The sequence below is a fragment of the Haliaeetus leucocephalus genome, unplaced genomic scaffold (assembly GCF_000737465.1).
Source record: "Haliaeetus leucocephalus isolate CR32 unplaced genomic scaffold, Haliaeetus_leucocephalus-4.0 Scaffold439, whole genome shotgun sequence".
NCBI lineage: Eukaryota > Metazoa > Chordata > Aves > Accipitriformes > Accipitridae > Haliaeetus > Haliaeetus leucocephalus.
The window spans coordinates 8,388,094-8,408,027 of NW_010972875.1; the positions used below are offsets into that span (position 1 = coordinate 8,388,094).

The 19,934-nt window shown below is 35.6% G+C and overlaps 1 protein-coding gene across 1 annotated transcript in view; it reads left to right on the forward strand.

Moving 5' to 3' along the window:
- The first annotated feature begins 215 nt into the window (after nt 1–215).
- Nucleotides 216–19,934, forward strand: part of CEP135 (centrosomal protein 135kDa) — a 39,330-nt gene continuing 19,611 nt past the window's right edge. The window contains exons 1-13 of the mRNA XM_010574525.1: nt 216–251; nt 5,375–5,539; nt 6,723–6,913; nt 7,427–7,594; nt 9,017–9,158; nt 10,903–10,987; nt 11,991–12,119; nt 13,843–14,058; nt 14,637–14,702; nt 15,703–15,853; nt 16,863–17,061; nt 17,544–17,685; nt 18,260–18,436. Coding sequence (XP_010572827.1) covers nt 5,427–5,539; nt 6,723–6,913; nt 7,427–7,594; nt 9,017–9,158; nt 10,903–10,987; nt 11,991–12,119; nt 13,843–14,058; nt 14,637–14,702; nt 15,703–15,853; nt 16,863–17,061; nt 17,544–17,685; nt 18,260–18,436 — 1,779 coding nt within the window. The 5' untranslated portion in view covers nt 216–251; nt 5,375–5,426. The remainder of the gene's footprint in view (nt 252–5,374; nt 5,540–6,722; nt 6,914–7,426; nt 7,595–9,016; nt 9,159–10,902; nt 10,988–11,990; nt 12,120–13,842; nt 14,059–14,636; nt 14,703–15,702; nt 15,854–16,862; nt 17,062–17,543; nt 17,686–18,259; nt 18,437–19,934) is intronic.

Below are 19,934 nucleotides of genomic sequence, written 5' to 3' on the forward strand. Positions count from 1 at the left end.
TGCAGCGGCCGTTGCAGCAGCCCTGAGGACAGCGTGGGGCTGGGCCGCTTCCGTCCGTTCTGCCCCTGGGGAGCGCAGATTAGCCTGGGCGGCCCGCCCCGGCCTCTGGCCTACACGCCGGTCTCTCGTCGTCTCGGGGCTCTCTGCAGAGAGCCTCCCCTTCCCCGCCGGAGCTGCGTCTCTGCCGAAGCCTCGCTGAAACATCTCGGCTACTCCTTAGCGGCTCGCTCTGCGAGAATTTGCTTTTAACGGTATGTGTGGTAAGACCGGCCCGGAGGGAGGGTGGAAAAAGTAAAAATAAACCTGTTTGAAAAGGGGCAGGTGTAGGTTGGGGTTGCAGAAAGGTCCGTAAAGCTTCCGGTTGGGGGAGACAGGTCACGAGCCGGCTCATAATTGATAGGGTTTTCTTAAAGGTTGTGGTGGCTCTTTAAAGAAGTAATCTGTTTTTCTAGAGCAACGGTTGTCTTTCTATTGGCAACGTGGCGACGCGGCGACGCTTCATAGCAAACGTGGTGCATGAATATCTAGTCGGAAGTGAAATCCCAGTAATTCAACTTGGAAAGGGACTTCGCCAAAACAAGCACAGGCTACTGCAGTGTCTCTTGAAAGTGATGTTGCAGTAACAGCATTTCACAACGTAGCCTTTGGTGTCCATGGACTGTATAGAGGCACGTATTGGAGCATTGCTATAGTCAAATGGTTGGTCTGCTACATGCCCTTTCACCTGGGTGAAAACAAAACTAGCTCTTCGTAGCAGAACGAGCTATGTGACCAGTAATTACAGGACAGGAACAGATGTTTTGTAAACATATTTCACATGCATCAAACAAAAGAATAAAAGCCTTTAGCGTATCAGTTCTGGTGAATGAAAAATGCATTTTGGTATTTCCCAGAATTGAGACTGGAAACTCCAGTTCATAATTGTCCGTGGTGTTAATGTTATAGACTCAGTAAAAAACTGATTTCATAGCATAGAAATTTGTCTGTGCTAGTTTCTTTGTGTTCTATTGTCAGCTGTGTAGTTTTCTCTTTCTTCCACATGGCTCAGTGACTGTATTATACCTTCCACGGCCAAGATACATCTTTGCTCTGCTTTTTTATTATTACATTTTCTTATTGATAACACAAGTATCGCATCTGGAACAGTTCTTAACTTATACTCACCGTGAATTTTGCTGCATTGTTTTCAGACTGAAAGGAGGGCTTCAATGTGTGAAAGCTTTTCTGGTTTGTATTCTGCCTGTAATGGTTAGTCTAATACCTTTTAACATTGCTTCTTTCGCACAATTTTATGCAAATTGATTTTATACTCATAGCCTAAAGGAACTGGATTTGAAGTTTCATTATTGTCCATCTTTCATGTCAATGTTCAATTTCATTCATTGGTGACTTAGAACAATAGGGAACAGTTCATACCTGCTAAATATGTCTATTTCATAAACACCTGTGTCTTCAAAACACTGCTCACAACCATCCAGGCATGTCACAACATGAAGCACATGAGAGTTGTCATCTTTAGCAGTCTTCGTGAACAAAGGAGGAACAAAAAAGGAGATTATTGGCTATGAATATCTCTTCTGTGAGTAACTGAAAGATGCACTCATTTAGACATCTTGATAAATCCTCTGGAAATTTAAAGTACCACTTGATTTTCCCTTTTTGTTTGTTTATCTGATTTTCTGTTTTTCATCTAAAATGGAAATTATATTTTCTTCCTAGTGGCACTAAATTGCATGAAATATTTAGATAATGAATGATGTCAACTATTTATGGAGCTAACATAGCCTATCTCGTGGGAAATATCAAAGTTGTTAAGAGTGCTTTCCAGTACTTTGCAAATTTACAGACAAATCTAGTAAGTTCAACACACCTTTCACCATGACTCAATCGTGATTCACAAGGCTATTAAGTTTCTTTAAAGAAAAGGATATTCGGGATTGAGTTGACTGGGTAAGAATGACGAAGAAAACTTGGATTTCCAAAAAGCTTTTAAGAAGGTTCTTTAGCTAAGTTTTTAAGAAAGCAGATCTCTTTCAGAAATGGAGAAAAGATCATCTAATAGCCCACTAAGTGGTTAAAAGAAAGGCTGGAAAGTACTACCTTACGGTGAATGTGCAGAGGATTTTCTGCTGTTTAACTGATTGGTGATCTGAAAGGATGAGTTAAACAGCAATGGGCACAATTTGCTCATTATATGGACGTCTTAAGAGCAGTCCAAGGGTTGTGGAAGAGTATCGCTGGACTGAGTAATAAAGTGGGAGTTAAGGAACAGTGTCAATAAAGGCAAAGTAATACACATCATGGGCTCTGAAGTGGCAGTTACTGCTCAGAAAAAGAAATGTTAGTGTCACTGAGAAACCATCTAGCTGATGCTTTAGAGCAATCAGAAAGGCAAATGATAAGTTAGGAATCATTATGAATAGTGACGACTACAGCAAAGAATCTTTATGGCTGCTCAGAGTGATCTCAATCTCAGAAAAAGCATGGAAAAGGGACAAGCGGGAGAAGCTACTAGAAAATTTTGGAAAACAGATTTGCTAAAGGTGCCATCATGAATGAATGAAAGCATGAATAAAGGAATGATTATTTAGTATGTCTTACAATAAAAAGAAAAAAAAGGGGGGTGGGGTGGACATGCACACCCCCATGAATTTATGGTATGCTTTTCCAGACATACAGTTAAAATTGCAAATTCATTGCCACAGGCTATTTCAATATAAAAGTGCAAAAGATTCAAGAAAACAATTAGACATGTCTAAGAAAGGTCTATCAGGTACTATTATAATGATTTCAGTTCAACTTTAGGCCCATCAAGTCCCTGTGCTGTAGGCTTATAGAAAGAGAAGGTATGTAGGAGTAAGATTGGCTCATGTTTCTTATGTTTTTATACTCTTGCTGTGACAGCTGCCAGAGGCACATTGGGTCAGACTGCTCTTGGATTCAACTGAATCAGTACAGCTGTTCACATATTCATTTTATATTTCCAGAAAACCAAATTTTCCTGATGGAGAAGTTTCTAGATACTTTTTGATGTCGTGGTAAGACTAGTGATGGACTTTAAGTTTAGGATATGAGATTTATGCTATGGTTGTCTGTAATAACAGATGTCTGGAATTACTGACACATAATTTCCTTCCAACAAAGAGTGTACGACGATTATTGTCTTTGAAGACTTTGATATCTATGTTAAGCTCTCTGAAATAACGACCCCCAGTTCTTCTTACTTTCATTCCTGGACATCTTTTGGACCTATACTGCAGCTGGTCATTTCCTGGACTAATTTTGGATCAGGTGTGGCTCTAGGGAATATAAGATAATACCCTTTCTTGTTTGATTCTGGTGGCAATAATGTCTTGAATTAAAAATTCCCAGCCTTTAGGAAGGAGAGTGATTCAACCAGAAAGCTGTTGGTACATCTCAATATTAGGGTATGTTTAGGTAACTACACCTCACTTAAACATCCATTGCAGTGATTTAGCAAGATCCTGTATCTACTCCCTAGCCACAGTTACTGGAGTGCCAACATCTGTCCATATATTTTCGCCACAGTTACTGTAGCGAAACTTTATTCCCTTACAAGCTGTGACACACATTTGTTCTTGATGTTTCTTCTGTAAAACCTTCTGAATGTGATTAGTAGAAAAATCCTTTCTCTTTCCAAAATACGAGCTAATAAATCAGGTCTGATGAATGATTTTAGACTAATCTTTTTAACTGATCTAGTTCTTGTTAAGGAGAAGATGGGCTCAAGAGTTGTCAGCTTACTTCTGTATTAGTATAAGATGTTCCTGAGACTAGATCTAGACACAGTAACACAATCACTGTTTTCCTGAACTCAACACAGAATCCTCAACATTAATGCAGAAATACCAAGGTTTCATCACTTTTAGCTTTTATCTTTGGCTGCCAAAGGAGAACAAAGAGCATTTAGCACACAGGAGTACATTGACTTCCACTTAGTACATTAACAGTTACCATTTAGTGGAAGGAAGTGTGCCTCCTTCTCCTTCAACCATCCCAGTACAATATGTAAGGGATTGTTCTCCATGCCGTTGCTTAGTTAATATCTCAATATCCTGAGCCTCTTCAAACAAGTATTTTGGCAGTACCTGGAACAGATGCTGTGCTCATAAGACCGGTGATTTTCTCTCATCCATGGAGCAGTACCTGGTAAGCACAATCCTGTTGCTAGAATTATTTGTAGTGTTTTGAGACAATGAGATGAAATCTTAATTTCCAGCCTCAGACATGAGAGAAACTTGCATGTTTTCTCCTTTCATTGTTCATAAATAATTTTATTTTCAAATACCTGCATATATTTATTTAATATCTTTTTAAAATCTGGGGGATTGTGAAACAGCATGGTTAAATAATACCTATATTCTATCCCCTCTATATGAGATGCAAACAATGCTTCCTCAGATTGATAGTTTGGCTGCTGAGGTCTTTGCAGCCAGTAGGTTAATACTGAAACTTCTGAAGAAAAGTAAGGGAAAAATATTTTACAGAAATAACTGTTTTTCAAAAATATTTCTAACTATTGAAGAGATGTTTTCACATATTCAGGAGCATCAACTTTAGGATTCCGTTTCTTTTCTCATTCTATCTCTAAATCCAGAAGGACATAATGATGTAAAAATTCTTCCTCCCTCAAATGTACATGGCAAAAGCAAAATTCTCATCTGGAATCAGACACAGTAGTGCTGATCCGGCCCCCTTTAGATCAGGTTAGTAATAAAAAGATAACTAATCAGTCAAAAGAAAAAAAACCCCTCTGATCCTTGAACTGTATTTTCCAGAAAACGATGCAGGTAGGACTACAGTACACCAGTGGGTTTTTTTCATTCCTGTTTTCCCTCATAGAAAAGAGATGTTCAAAGTTAATCTGTCTTTAAAATTTTACACACTTAATGCAATTTTACAAATTGTTGGTGAAAGTTAAGTACTGCCTTGTAAACTTTGAAAGTAAGATTTATACATGAAAGAAAAAAATATATGGGGTTTTTGAGAATAATCTGTCAATTTGCATTGTGGAAGATACCATGGTTCAAAAAAATCAGAATCTACTTCTCAGTCTTCCCACAGAAAGATCTTTTCAGAGTTCAGTTCTTACATACTGGAAAAAAAAAAATCATCTATGTTCATACTCTAAGATGTTAGGAAAGAAAACTAATTGCCAAGGCAAAATTTTTTTTTAAAGAAATATGTAAATATGTTTAAAACTTTAGTTGCTCTAGGATTCTCTTTTGGCTTACTTAAATTTTAATGACATGCTTATGCACTGTATTTCCTACACAAAAAATGGTTTTTCCATTACTTTTTTCGGTATTATTCCTTCTTTAAAGGACAAATGCTGTAACAGAATCTTTTGCAGGTGTCCTATTTTTCTTGACTGTGACAAGAGCTGCTTTGGAGGTGTGTTTACAATGACTACAACTGCAGAGCGGAGGTTCATAAATCTCAGGAAACGTCTAGATCAGCTGGGCTATCGACAACCATTGGGAGTGGAGAGTTTACCTTTGGTGGAAAAGCTTTTTAGGTATACAAAAGGAGATTCATTAATAACATAGTAATCACATAGTAGGTATTGTTTGATTTCTGACATCTAAGGGAGAATGCTTAGTCTGGAGATTATTTTCAAGCAATGTTACTTCAGAGCTAACATTCAATTCCTGTGTATGATGAAGTCAAATGTGTTTGCTTAAGTGATGAGAACATCTTAAGATTTCATTTAATTCAGTAGAATTATTTCTAAGGATCTATGGTCTAGGAAAATTAAATTTCTTTCTCATAAGAGATCCAAGAATAGTCACTATTGATATGTGCTTAAAGGACACACTCTTATAACTGGTTGTATAAAAGGTAATCCCTGTTGTCTGTACCATGACTTAAAACATTCACAGCTCCATTTTTTATGATCTCATTTGGAGAAGTTTAAATTTGCTATCTCTGCAGTTGTTACAGGACACATAACAGAAGAAAAACAATTCTTCAGGTGACCCTCTTAATATATCTGCCATTTCATGGCTTGGATGTGAACATAGTAATTTCCATAGTAATCCAGTTATATTTGGCTAAACACGCCAAATGTAGGTATTCTGATTCTGTTGCTCTCTGTCATGTAATACAGATGGAAGAACCATAGGTAGGCAGATGTGGAGTAACCTGCCTTCAACATTAAGTCTCACTCTGGTGTCTAATCTCTCAATCTAACTCTGGTGTTTAATCTCTTAATCACTTTGATATTATTTTCACAAAAATATTTATAGCTACTTACCACTAATCTCTTTTATGGACCTTCTGATCTCCGTATAAATACTAGTAACCTTCTGGGTTTTTTAATTCTTCAAGTTTCTTCTGTGATAAGTAGTGCTACGACTTGCGTAGTGCTTGGAGGAAAAAATCATCTTGCCAATTTTGAATAGCTCACTTTATGTAGAGAAGAGACTTTATTGACTAATCAGATGTAAACTCCTGATATGCTTTCTAAATATCTTATTTTTTTTTATATTTGCCCTGTCCTTTCCTACTTTAAGAGATTGATTCCTGTCTTTCAGTTTTTCTTACATGAATGTTCTCTTTGCCTTTCTTTGAACACATTTGTTCTACAGTTAACATGTTCTCAGGGAAAGGGTTTTGTTTCTCAGGTCATAATAAATATCTGCATCTGCAGTGTAAAGGCTGATAACATTTCTAACGTGTCTGATGCTCCTTTATTCTAGTGACCTAGTTCATACAACTGAGAGCTTGCGCAGTGCAAAGTTATCTGCTGGAAAAACTGAAAAAGAATGCAGCAATTATGATGCTATTTTGGAACCTTATAAAACAGAGAATGCTAAACTTACCAGGGAAAATAATGAACTACATTTAGAAATATTAAAACTGAAAGAGCAATCTGATCGTCATGTTAAAGGTAATATAAAAATTATGATACTTCTTTTTAATACTAATATGCCAAAAAGATAAATTGCAGCTAAATCCTTGATCCACAGATTAATTTATCTGTACTTATAAGTGAGTGTGAGTGGTCATTGACTTCGGTGCCTTTAATGAATTAAGGCTCATGCACAGACATTTCTTTTGTAGTTAAAAAGCTTCTGAGGTCCTACAAATCATTGTTTTAATCAAACATGAAAATGTTAGAACTTTTTAACATATATTTTCATACCTTGAAATGCTACTTTTTAATTTGAAATTGAATACTGCTGTTAAATATGCCTTTATTCTACAAAGGGTTTATTTTTATAACATGTATAAATATGTATGTTTGTGTGTGTGTATATATATATATACAGATATGTATGTGTATTTGAAAATTTCATGTTATGGAAAAATAATATAAGATTCTCTTTATGCCTATTCTGGTGCTACTAGGAAAAATAATAATGAATAAGAAAGATAACATTGCTTTTTCTCTCCCTTGAAGATTTGAAAGCCTCCTTAAGGCGGGTTGAACATGAAACTGCTGACTTGAAATTTCTGAATAACCAATACATACATAAAATTAAAATGCTGGAAAAAGAGAACAGAGCCAAGACTGAAAAAATTCAGCAGCTTCAGGAGAAGAATCTGCAAGCAGTGGTGCAAACACCTGGTGAGTGTAAATAATCACAGATATTTTAACTTTTTTCTGGACTTTTTTTGGGTATTCAGAACATAATCTTTTTTTTTTTTTTTTCTTCTAGGAAGAGAAGTTACTACAGTAAAATAACTATCCAATAGAATAACATTATCTTTTGAAAGTATTGGCTCTGTATTCAGTCTTTTTCTTTGTATGGAAGAAGTTTCATTGGCACATCTCTTGTGTTATAGATAAATTGGAATACAAAATTAGATTCAATAGAAGACAATTTAAGTTAAAATGTGACTAGAAAGCACTGTTAATCAACAGCTATTTTTATTTTTTAATGCTGCACCTAATTTAGTCAGAGGCAGGTTGTTTGACACTTGAATCTTTTTGACAGCTAATTGATGAAGTGTAAGTAACTAATTCAGGTTTTTTAACCAAGATCTAAAAGCAGCAAGATGCAAAATATGTCTACAAACAAATATTCCAACCCTCTGAAAGCTTACAGTATTTAAAGAGTCTTTTGATTACTTAAAATGTTCTGGATGTTACTTTCAGGTGAATTTCTTTCTCTAGGGCTTCCTTTTTCTTTTTTTTTTTTTCAAGCTAAAGGGAAATAGTAAGAAGTATTTTGTGAAATTCTGAAATTGTCTTTTCTTTCCAAGTCATTGAATTTCCTATGTATTTTTGGCATTTGAGGGAAATTAATAAGCAGTTAGGTGAAATTAAAATTCCTCTCTATTTTTCCACACCTTTCTGCATTTCATGTCCTTCACTTCAAAGATACAATGTTACACTTTGGTCTATCTTTCTGCATACTTGCCCCTTGGTCATCAGTCTTGTGGGATTTTTCTATACCATGTCATCAAATATTTTATGTTCTTATTTAATCGTGTGATGAAGAGTAATTGTTCTCTGGAAATAATGCTATGTTTTGCTTTGTTTTTAGTATAATGTTACCATGCAAGCAAATACCCTACTCTGTTTGATATGCTTATGATATTCATTCACTGAAATGACAATAGGATAGAAAGAAAAAAACATTACTAAACAATGCAGGGGTTAGTTCAGTCATAAAATAGTTCATGAATGTGGAAAAAAAAATGTCTTTTGTGTTATTTTAATTTAGCTTTTTTAGTAAGGTAAATCCCTAACAGATTGAACAAGTTTGAACTGTAGAATATTTAGGGTCTTAAGCACTGGGGAAAATTACCTCTACTGAACTTGCATGTTTCCGTATTACAAAACTGAACTTTGACAAAGCTAATACTAACCTGCAAGAATGGTGTTGTCTAGAACGTACAAATTTTATCAACTTATTACAGTAAGATTAAAATGGTGAAATGTGCCAGTTCAGCAGCAGTGGGATAATAGGAAATTTCATTTTGTATTAAAGAAGACTGCCTTGCTTTAACTCCAACTAATAGGCCTTTGGGTTTGGGCTTTTAGGTGGCAGGAAAAGAAGCATTCCCTTCAGGCGTCAACGCATGCAGATAGACCAGCCTGTCCCTCCATCGGGTGTAAGTGCCTATCCAGTTCCTCAGCCAGAGGACCCTTATATCGCAGACCTTCTTCAGGTGGCTGATAATCGGTAATCTAAAGAACTTTAAACTTTGAAGTACAGGTGTTAAATATTTGCAGTGATTTTTCCAATCCCTGCCCTCCTCCTGCCTTTCAAATTTGCCTCAAACAAAATGGTATTTCATGATGTTTTAAGAGCACTGTAGTTCTTAAATAGGATTTTGCTTAGTGATTGGCAGTGCTGCCTGTGACAAAGTTGCAATGGATATTTAATAAGCTACGTATTTCCTTAAAATATTTATTTTAAGATTTCTATAGTGGTTTTACTGTTATCCCTAATTTTAGATTCGGTATTCTGGAAAAAAGCCAGGTGTAGTGTTTTGCATAGGAGTAAACTGATTTTTCTTACTTTGGAAAACTAAAATAGTCTTGATTTTTGTTTGGTTTTTTGTTTGTTTGTTTAAATACCATTTTTGGCTTGGGAACCTGTATTATGAAAGGTTCAAGTCAATTCTCTTTTCTTATTTAGAATATATTTGTAGAGAGTTTACATGGCAAGGTGTTAGCAGTGGGGGGACTGCAGGGGTGGGTTCTCTGAGAAAAGACCAGCAGCTATGCTGTGCTGGACACAGCCAGTTCCACCTGGCTTCAAAACAGACCCACCACAGGTCACAGCTGAGGCCATCAGCCAACTGGTGGGTCCCCTGTGAAAATGTATTTAAGAAAGGGTGAAAAACAATGCTGCGCAGCAGCAGTGAGAGGGAGGAGTAGGAAAAATATGAGAGAAACAACCCTGGGGACACCAAGGTCAGTGAAGGAGGAGAGGGAGGAGGTGCTTCCAGGCACCGGAGCAGATATTCCCTTGCAGCCCATGGAGAAGACCATGGTGATGCAGGTTGTCCATGCGGCCTGTGGAGAGCACCACATCAGATGAGATATCCACCTGCAGCCCATGGAGGACTGTGTCAGAGCAGATATCCACACTGCAGCCCCTGGAGGAACCCATGCTGGAGCAAGTGGATATGCCCTGAAGGAAGCTGCAGCCCATGGAGCTGGCTCCTGGCCGGAACTGCAGCTCATGGAGAGGAGCCCATGTAGGAGTAGGTTTCCTGGCAGGAGCTGTGGCCCATGAGGGACCCACACTGGAGCAGTCTGCTCCTGAAGGACTGTACCACCAGGAGATGACCCATGCTGGAGCAGTGCATGAAGGACTGTATCCCGTGGGAGGGACTCCATGCTGGAACAGGGGAACAATGTGAGGAGGAAGGAGCAGCAAAGCTGAAGTGTTACGAAGTGTTATGAACTGACTGCAGCTCCCATTCCCCACCCCTGCTGCACTACTTGGGGTAGAGGGGAGGTATAAGAGTTGCAACTGAAGCAGTGAAATTGAGCTTGGAAAAAAAGCAGAGGTGTTTTTAGTTTGACTTTGTTTCTCACTATCCTACTATATTTTTAGTTGACGATAAATTAAATTAAGCTTCCCAAAGTCAAGTCGTATGTTGCTTGTGACAGTAATTGGTAAATGTCTCCCTGTCTTTATCTTGACTCATGAGCTTTTTCATCTTATTTTCTCCCCCATCCTGTTGAGGAGGGGGAGTGAAGAGAGCAGCTGGGTGGGGGTTCTGGCAGCCAGCCAAGGTCAACCTGCTACAATATCTCAAACAATGGCTTCTACATTCATATTTTATATGAAGAAGACTATTTTTTTATGAAATATTTACATTCAGGAGCAAAGAGAAAATACTAATATTGAATTGTTGTGTACATATGATTTTGCCATGAATCCACATAAACAGTATATTGCTACATTTCAGAATTCATGAACTTCAGTCAGAAGTAACAGAGCTGCAGGAAAAACTGGAGATATCTGAACGTGGAATGAAAAATTATAGCAAACAGGTATGTTTACAGATTTATTTTCTTTTTTTTTATTATTATTATTTGGCTGCAGTAGCCATTGCAGTGGCCTTGATTGTAATTTGTGTTTTATCCTCATTGGGAATGCATTGTAGGGCTGGTGAAATACAATTATTCTGACTTGCCTACATTGACCTATTTCTGTCCTCTGCTTTTGGAGGTAGCAGCAATGATAAAATACTTGTCCGCTGCTTTTGCTGATATATTTTCTGTATTAAAATTACATTAAATAAGCTAAATTTGATGATCGTAAGTAGAATTTGTGTATGTCTAGGGTTTTTAGTGCAGAAGCATTAACTGGTCCAAAATAGTAATTTGATCTAGATATCTTAGGATAATTTTTTTCACTGTTTGGACTGGTTGTATTTTTTGAATTTTTTATTTTTGAAAGTTAATTTATAAACAACAGATTTTACAATATTTTAATTAGAGTGGATTGATAAGATATGTATAACCTTTAAGTGAGGGAATCGCATCGATTGTTCGTATGTTGTTATATCTTTCAATATCTGGGGATGAGTGGACACCGTCCTCTTTTTTTTTTCTTTTTGTTCACATCTTGATTTTCCTCTTCCAGTATTCCCTGTCTTTTTCAGTGACTGAAATAGTCGTTGAATTAGCTGATTTAAAAGCTTTTTCCCTAAATGTAAATGCTAGTCTCAGATGGTTAATTTCCAACATTCATTAACTTCACTTTAAATGAAAATTGTTGGTTTCTGTTCAAGAAAATAATCTAGTTGGAATTGTGTCAGGGTTTTTTTTTCCCACAAATTCTATTTGATTCATTTATTTTTCTTTCAAAGAAATACTTTTTTCAGAAAAATCCAGATTTTTTTTTTTTAAAAAAAGGATATTAAAGATAAAAATTGCATTGGCAGGTGCATATCTTTTTACTGAATGTTATATAGGTGTTTATTTGAACAAAGGTTCTATTCAATGGTATAGAAGATACCAAAGAACTTTTTTTTTTTTTTTTTTATCAAAGGTTGAGCTAAGAGACAAAGAAATAGAGCGCCTAGTGTTAGCATTGGATGGTGGGCGTTCTCATGAGGTTATCTCTCTGGAATCGAGAAGTAAAAGTAATGAGAAGCTTATCGCCCATTTGAATTTGCAGGTAATGAATTTATTACTGTTTAGTCAAAACTAAAAATACTAGCAATCTAAAAAAACCCACAAAACTTCTAGCTCTAAAAAAAAATCACTATTAGATATAAAATCAATCAATTTAACTTGCTTTGCTTTTCAGTTGGCAGTGTTTCTTGTCTAAGGAAATTTCATTTCTTGTTCTAAAAGTCTATTGGAATGGTTTTGGTAAAGAATTCTATGAACTCACATCTGTACATAGTAATGTTAATCTGAGAGTATTCAGAAAGTTTCTGTACAATACACTGTTTTCACCAAGTTCGAAAATAGTTATTTTCTTTTATTTATTTTTTTCCCTGTACATACAATTTATTTTTTAGGAACTAACAATGATATATGTACTTATGATAAGGAATTGTCCTGCAGATAATCTCATCAGATAGTGGGGAATCTTCCTCACTGAATTCAAATGGTCCCCACCTTTACTCCAACATAGACTCGCAAGGAAAGGATAAGTTTAGGATAAAGGTGTTTACTGTGCATATTAGCATGCATTCAATATTGGTCTCAGAATGGGGATGTAAAAAAAAAAACAAAAAAACCAAAACAAAACACCAGGACAGGCTGGAATACAGATCAAGTGAAGCCCATCTTGATTTATACCATCAATTCTTTGTTTTTCCAACTGAGTTAGAGGTTTTTGTATACTGATTGTGCATGATTTACAGTGGCATGAGAGCCACATTGCAGAGTTTTAGCTTAGGTTCAGTGCTGCAAAAATACAGAATGAGCTATGACTTGGAAGCAGTACAGCTGTGCTCAGTGATCCTGAATTAGTAAGTCATGCTGAACATAAATTGATTGTACGGAGAGTGAGACCAGAGCTGCATAAAGCTGGTTTTGGGCCATCAAGACTATTTGCTCAGGCTCAGTGCCAATATACCACTTTTCTTTCTTGACAATAAATGGATGGATATCCCTATGTAGTAGTATTCGTGACTATGAGAGGGCTCAGACTTTCTTCTGTGTCTACAGTAATACTTCTTTCTGGAGTTTGAGGAAAGTTGTGTGGAGATGGAAGTGGAGCAACTCTGTTATCTTGAATCTTTCAAGATGCTTCAGGCTCCCATTTTTCCTGGGTAGTGTAACTTACTGTGTATATTTTTTATTTCTACCCTACATCCCTGCCTGTCTTCCCTTTACTCTCAGGGAAAGTATACTGGGAAAAACAATGTCTGTATGAGCAGGATTTCTGAGGATGTTGTGTTTAAGGTGCTGAGATATGTTGGGGGAAAGATAGGTTTTGGGAATCTGAGCTGTAAAAGTTCACTTTCATGAAGGAGTAACAGTGAGACTAAGCCTAGCAAATATACTACAAAGGTGGAGAGAATAATGTGTCCTCATATCTTGTGAAATTTAGGGAAACTCTTGAGTACACTGGGTCTACCAGACTGATGCCCAAGACAGTTTTCTGTACAGATCTCTGCTTTTCAATACTTTGTTTTTAAAATAAACCTCAGGTTTTGGAGACTAGGTAAAGAACAGTGTAGTTATTAATCCCTTCACCTTTGTAAAATCGTATTTTTAAATGTTGATAAACATTAAGTTCTAAAAATAGAAAATCTTGCCATTTTTAACAGGATGTCCCTTTTTTACTATAGATATAGATGTACTATATTTCAGAAGATGGGGAGAAAATTTTGCTACCTAGTTTAACAATACATATTAATGTTTTAATGAAAAATACCTTTCAGGTTGAATATCTTCAGCAAACGAACAAAGAACTTGAAAATCGCATTCAAGACCTCTTGGACACTAAACAAAATGTGACTAGTGAGGTAGTGCATTTAAGCAATAAAAATGAAGAACTATGTCAAGAGCTGAATGAAATAGACCACTTGGCACAGCAGTTGGAAAGACACAAGGAAATTGTGCTTGAGACTGCAGATAAGGAAATAGGAGAAGCAAAGGTAATCACTAACGTGTTACAGTGTGAAGGATCTGCTCAGCTCTTAGGTGGCTTTATATCTTTTAATTGCAACAAATGACCTATCGGCTTGTAAAGGAAAATTAAAAAGATATTTTTTCCAGTTTACTTAATATTATACATAATTTCTCACTGAAAGATGATTAATCACAGCAATTTTGTCTCTTTACTGTATTAGGTGAAAAGAGTTTAGTTGAGAGGCAACCTGTCTTCCTCCTCCTGTTAGCTTAGTATGAAATAAAATTCTGAAATACTTAAACTATTGATAGGTAATAGATATTTGCAACAGTGATGCCTGTGTTTGGAGGATTTTTTTTTCTATGAGGAGTCATGCAATGATTTATTTATTTGTTGTCCTCCAAAAGAGCATGGGTGTGTATACCACAAATTTTTTGTGCTTTCAGTTCATAGGAGCTTTGCTACTTAAAATTTGGCAGACTACAAGGAACTAATTATACTGTATTTCTTACAAAATAGTCTGTTTCCTTAATTTTTTTGTAACTAAGGAATTGTAATTTTGAATACATACCTTCTAACATATAGGTTAATTTTGGTTGATAGAAAGAAATTGAAAGAAAACACAGTGAAATACAGGATCTTGAAGAAACGATAACAAGGCTTAAATCAGTAAGTAAAAATACTTTAATTTCTTGTTTGTAGCATTTTTATCATACTGTTATCCACATGGCTCTTTCATTTGTTAAAAAAAATTAACAATTTAACAATTAACAAGAACTTTTATAGTACCCAAAACTCTATTGTAATAAATTACTAATTAATAAATGAAAGAGCTAAAGAAGCTACATCATATTGTTGCAAAAGTAAACAGAAAGAAACCTCTGTACACAGTGTGGTTGACTATGTCCTTATTGTATATTTCCTTATTTCTGCTGTCTGAAGTTGTAATTTCCATAACATAACCATTGTTACCACAAATGGGTTATGACATCCTAGTGGATTTTCTTCCTTTAGAAACTACTTTGTCTCTTAATCAGCATGTGAATAATTATGCAATATTTGGCTCACTCAGAAAGCAAGCATAGTAGCCCAGATGAAAAACATCAGTATTACTAATTCCTTGAAGACCAAACTATTTCCAGCGTATAGCAAGTTTTGTGTTACTTGAGTACAGCGTTTTGTTTTAGTATTTCTAGTGAATACAAAAATCTTTCATTTTCAGGGCACCAGATAGAAGACGTGCCAAATAAATAGTATTTGATGAGCTGCAGGGTTGGGTTGACTGAGATGCTGTATTGTGATGTACTTTAACACCAACAGTGTTACTAAATGCCATTAAAAACTATTTCTTGCTTTAGTTATTTCTTTTTTCCATGTTTGTATTCCACTATCCTTCTGGTTGGTTTCTTGAATTAAACAAGGGTTAATCTTGCTTGTTTTTGTTACTGATTGCAAACAGCGTCAAAAGTAATGCTTACTCTGAGGTAATAAAATGTAGTATAAAAACAATGATGGCCTTTAACAAATGTTGAAGCATAAAACAGGTTAAGCAGAAGTAAACAGTGTTGAATATTAAAAGTTAAAATATTAAAAGTTTAACCAAATATTAAATAATTTTTCATGTCTCTATTGGCACTTCTAATTTTTGTAATAATACTTGTTACTTCAGGAGTTGTGCTCATGTCGTAGGGAGAACGAGAGACTGAATGAAGAACTCTTTGGAAAAGCAGATGATAAAAAGAATCTTGAACTGTTGTTAAACCAGCTTGAACAAGAGAAACAGAGGCTGACGGAAAAAACAGAGAACTTAGAAATAAAAGGTAGAGCATGAAATGTAGATTCCTGTAAATTATGTTCCTATAATTTTTGAAATAGAAAACCTTACCTAGTTAAGATACAGTTAATAATACTGAAAGACTTTGATATATATAAATTAAAAGAAGACTGTAGGTCTTCAGTCAGAATTTAAGTGAAAACTTTTGTCACGGAAACATGTTTTCATTCTGTACGTGAGAACTGTAAGCTGAGCTTTTACTGTGATCCCACAGGACATCCTAATACTAATGCTATGGCAGTTTCATACAAAATAATTTCTCTTGTCCAAAACTGTTTTTATTCTCTGTCTTTCTGAGGGAGTGAATTCAGACTGCGTTTCTTGAGAGCTTTATCCAGTTGGATCTTGAAAACCTCCAGGGGTGGCGATTCCACAATATCTCTAAGCAGCCCATTCCAATGTTTGTTTATTCGTAGGGTAAAAATATTTTTCCCTGTATTGCTTGTAATTGCCTGTAGCAATTAATCACCATTGTTCCTTGTTTACCTACTGCGTACCTCTGTGAAGAAACAGGCTCCATGTTCGCTATAACCCTCTCTTGGTATTGTCAGTCTGCTCTTGTGTCCCCAGCTCTTCTCCAGGCTGAACAAGCCCAGTTTCCTCAGCCATTCCCCGTAGGGCAAGTATTCTGCTCCCTGGCCAGCTTGGAGGGCCTCTCCTGGGCTCACTCAAGTTTATCAACATCTTTCTTGTACTAGAGGGACAAAACTGAACACAATATTGTAAATGCAATCTAATGAGTGCTAAGTAAAGGGGAATAATCGCATCCCTCAGTCTGTGTCTCCACTGATACAGCCCAATATACTGTTAGGCCTCTATTGGTTCCAAAGCACACTACTCACTCATGTTTAGCCTACATTCAACCAGGATTCCTACCTCCTTTTCAGCAGATTTGCTGCCCAGATGGTTGCTGGGAGTTAGTCCATCCCAAATGCAAATGTCTTTTGGAAATTCATGAAGGTCCTATACAGTTATTTTTATTTCTTTTTCTGCAGAACGAGAACTTGTCCTAGAAATAGAGCGAATGAGATTAGAATATGGTATAGCCCTAGGAGACAAATCTCCATCTCGTCTAGATGCATTTGTAAAGACTTTAGAAGACGACAGAGATTATTATAAGCGAGAATTAGAATATCTTCAGAAAATGATAAAACGAAGGCCTAGCCCAAGCCGTAGGACTCCAGAGAAGGTAAAGTTCCTGCTGTCAAGACAGGCTGAAAAAATAATGGAAATACTGTAGAACCATTTAAGGAGCTATCAAATATATTTTTGAATTCAGTAACAGTAAAGGACTGTAGTATTTTTTAAAATTACATTCTTAACATAAAAAATTAACTGAGAGAAACTCCAGTAAACTTGCATTTTATTTTCCTACTCACATTTTACAGTAACATATTGAGTAATTATTGATCAGTTTGAAATAAATAGAACTAGATGATAAACAGTAAAAGGTTGAAGTCTAATTGTTAGCTGTTTTGCTCTTTCTCCTTAACAGTTAGTTCTTATTGTTTAAATTATAACACCAATGCCAGGCTTTTTCTTGCAATTAAGATTTATTATGTATATATTTTTTCATGTATTACCAATAGTGTGAGTTCTTTCTTTTTTATGTATTAATTATCCAAATATTTCAATTAGTATATTTTAACGTAAATTTTATTAATCATTTTGCAGAGTGAAGATCTTCGATTGGTCGCCAGAGAAAGAGATGAGCTACGGTCCATGTTAGACAGATTTGAAAAACACATGATAGAAATTCAATCCAATGTCAAGTTATTGACTGCAGAAAGAGATAGATTAAATGTTCTTTATGAGCAGGTAAGAAGAGATTGTTTATAATTGGCATTGAAATAACCAAGTAACACTTGTTGTACTGTTGCTTATTTTAAATGAAAAAACTTGTCTCTATAATAGAACTTGAGGAGTATAGACCTACTAGAGTACAACCTAGAATAATAAAATATATACCTATTTTTATTACTTGTCAATAAAATTATGTATTCCAAAGTTAGCATATTAACTTCAAAGCTATTATAACTTTCTGTACTGGCATTCAGAAATGAGAAAGATCGGGGGAAAAAAATCAGTAGAATGCATAAAAAAGTTGGGTAAGGATACAGGCTAGAAAGCAGGGAAGAAGTAGTAGTTAACTGATAAGAAAACAGAGTGAAGTTAGGCTACACTTGGAACAGTAAAAGGATGAGGAGTATGTTGGCAGCATAAGTTGTCATGCCACTGCGTGATTTAGGGAATATATTCTAGTTATCTAGGGAAAAATAAGACTATAATACCACTTCTATTGTAATAACAGCATTGAAACTTTCTTTTTTGTTAGTGTATACACTGTATTAATTGCAATCTATGTGTACTAACAAACAAAAATCTTTTAAAGTCTCAGGGTGAATTGAACAGGATGAGAAGAGAAGCGAAACATAGTTTAGTTTCTCAAAGTCGTGTGGAAGAAGAAAGAGACATTGCACTGACTGACTTTAGAAGACTAACAGCGGAAAAAGAAAGCCTCAGAGAAAAATTAAAGGTGAGCTTTTATAGCTTCATTGCTTACAGTGAGGTGGCATATAGGGAAGGCTTATACAATAATGCTGTATTTATGTCTGGCTGGCTGTCAGTTGCCCTCTTTAGTAACTTTTGAACTTCTCTGATTTCAAACTCACTTTAGAAAGTGTGATGAATTATCTGAATTATCCTTGTAAATTCAGTTCCTAGGTGGGGATAGAGGGAGAGGAATAAAAGCTTTAGGTATCTGAGGGCAAGCATGGCATCACCTTGTGTGAAGAACCTAGATACGAAGCCCCAACCACAGAATATTTGTGTGAATATATGAGTTGCTAAATTCATAGCAATCCAAGTTTCATTATTTTTAACCTTTAAAAAAATACTTGTTAATGCAATAATTTTCCTGTTACTCTGACCTTTTGATGTCTGGTATTAATGTGCATTAACGTCTTATTTGGTTGTAGTCAAGAGCATATGATTTGGGGGCAGGGAGGGTGGTTCCCTGACTTCTTTATTGGGTCATTAATATAATGTATACAGTTTTTTTAAAACATCCTGAAAGTTCAGAAATTTAAAATCATAGTAATGGACTGATCCAAAGACAACACATATCAAGATTGACTGTACAATAAATATTTCCATAGTTTGATTTACTACTGCAAAACCAGAGAACTGTAGTGTACCTGTATGCAGGAACGCTGACCTGTTTGATTAAAGCATGTGCATGCAGTGGAAGAGATGTGCTTCCAGCTCCATCCTTTCTTCTTGTAGGTGACTACCAACGTTTTGTATGTGTGCCACTTTGAAATATCTGTACAAAAACACTCATCTCGGGCATTTCTAGGAAGTTTGAGAATTCGTTTAATAATTTCACTGCATTTATGCACAGAAAACAGAGAACAGACAAATAATTTTGAAAAAAAATTTTCATAGACTTGGAGAAAGACCAGTTAGCTTTGTAATCTGTTTTACATTTCATATTAATGATAATTTCATAAATTAATTTCAAACAGCTTAGGACACTAGGCTATACATGCTTGCAGCCTTTCATATGGCCTTTCGTATGGCCCTCAGCTCAGTAATCTTTTTACAACAACTCACAAATATTAATTTGGTTGGGACTAAATATAAATTTACTTTTTCTTTAAAAAACAAAAACCAAAACCATACTCAGTGATGTTATATTGAACTGCAGTGGTGTATTTTTCAGCTAATGTGCTGTAGTTTTATAGAGAGAACTTTGCATTTGGTCATTCATCTAAGAATGTAGAGCAATGTGTTCTTAAAGAGTAAGCTTAAATTTCTATGGTTAAATCTAAAAACGTGTATCTTATTACATGTAATTCTGTATTTCTATTTCAGATTCAGCAAGAAGCAGCTAACCTTGAAAAATCAAAGATGCAGCATGATATTTCAGAACTGGAGAATAATATTCAAGGAGTAAGTGCATTTTTAGGAATTAAGATTTTATTACTTCTAAAATCAGATCGACTTTTCAAGCAATTAATTTTGTTAGCTGTTTTCAACTTAAATATATTTAAAACCCAAGTTGT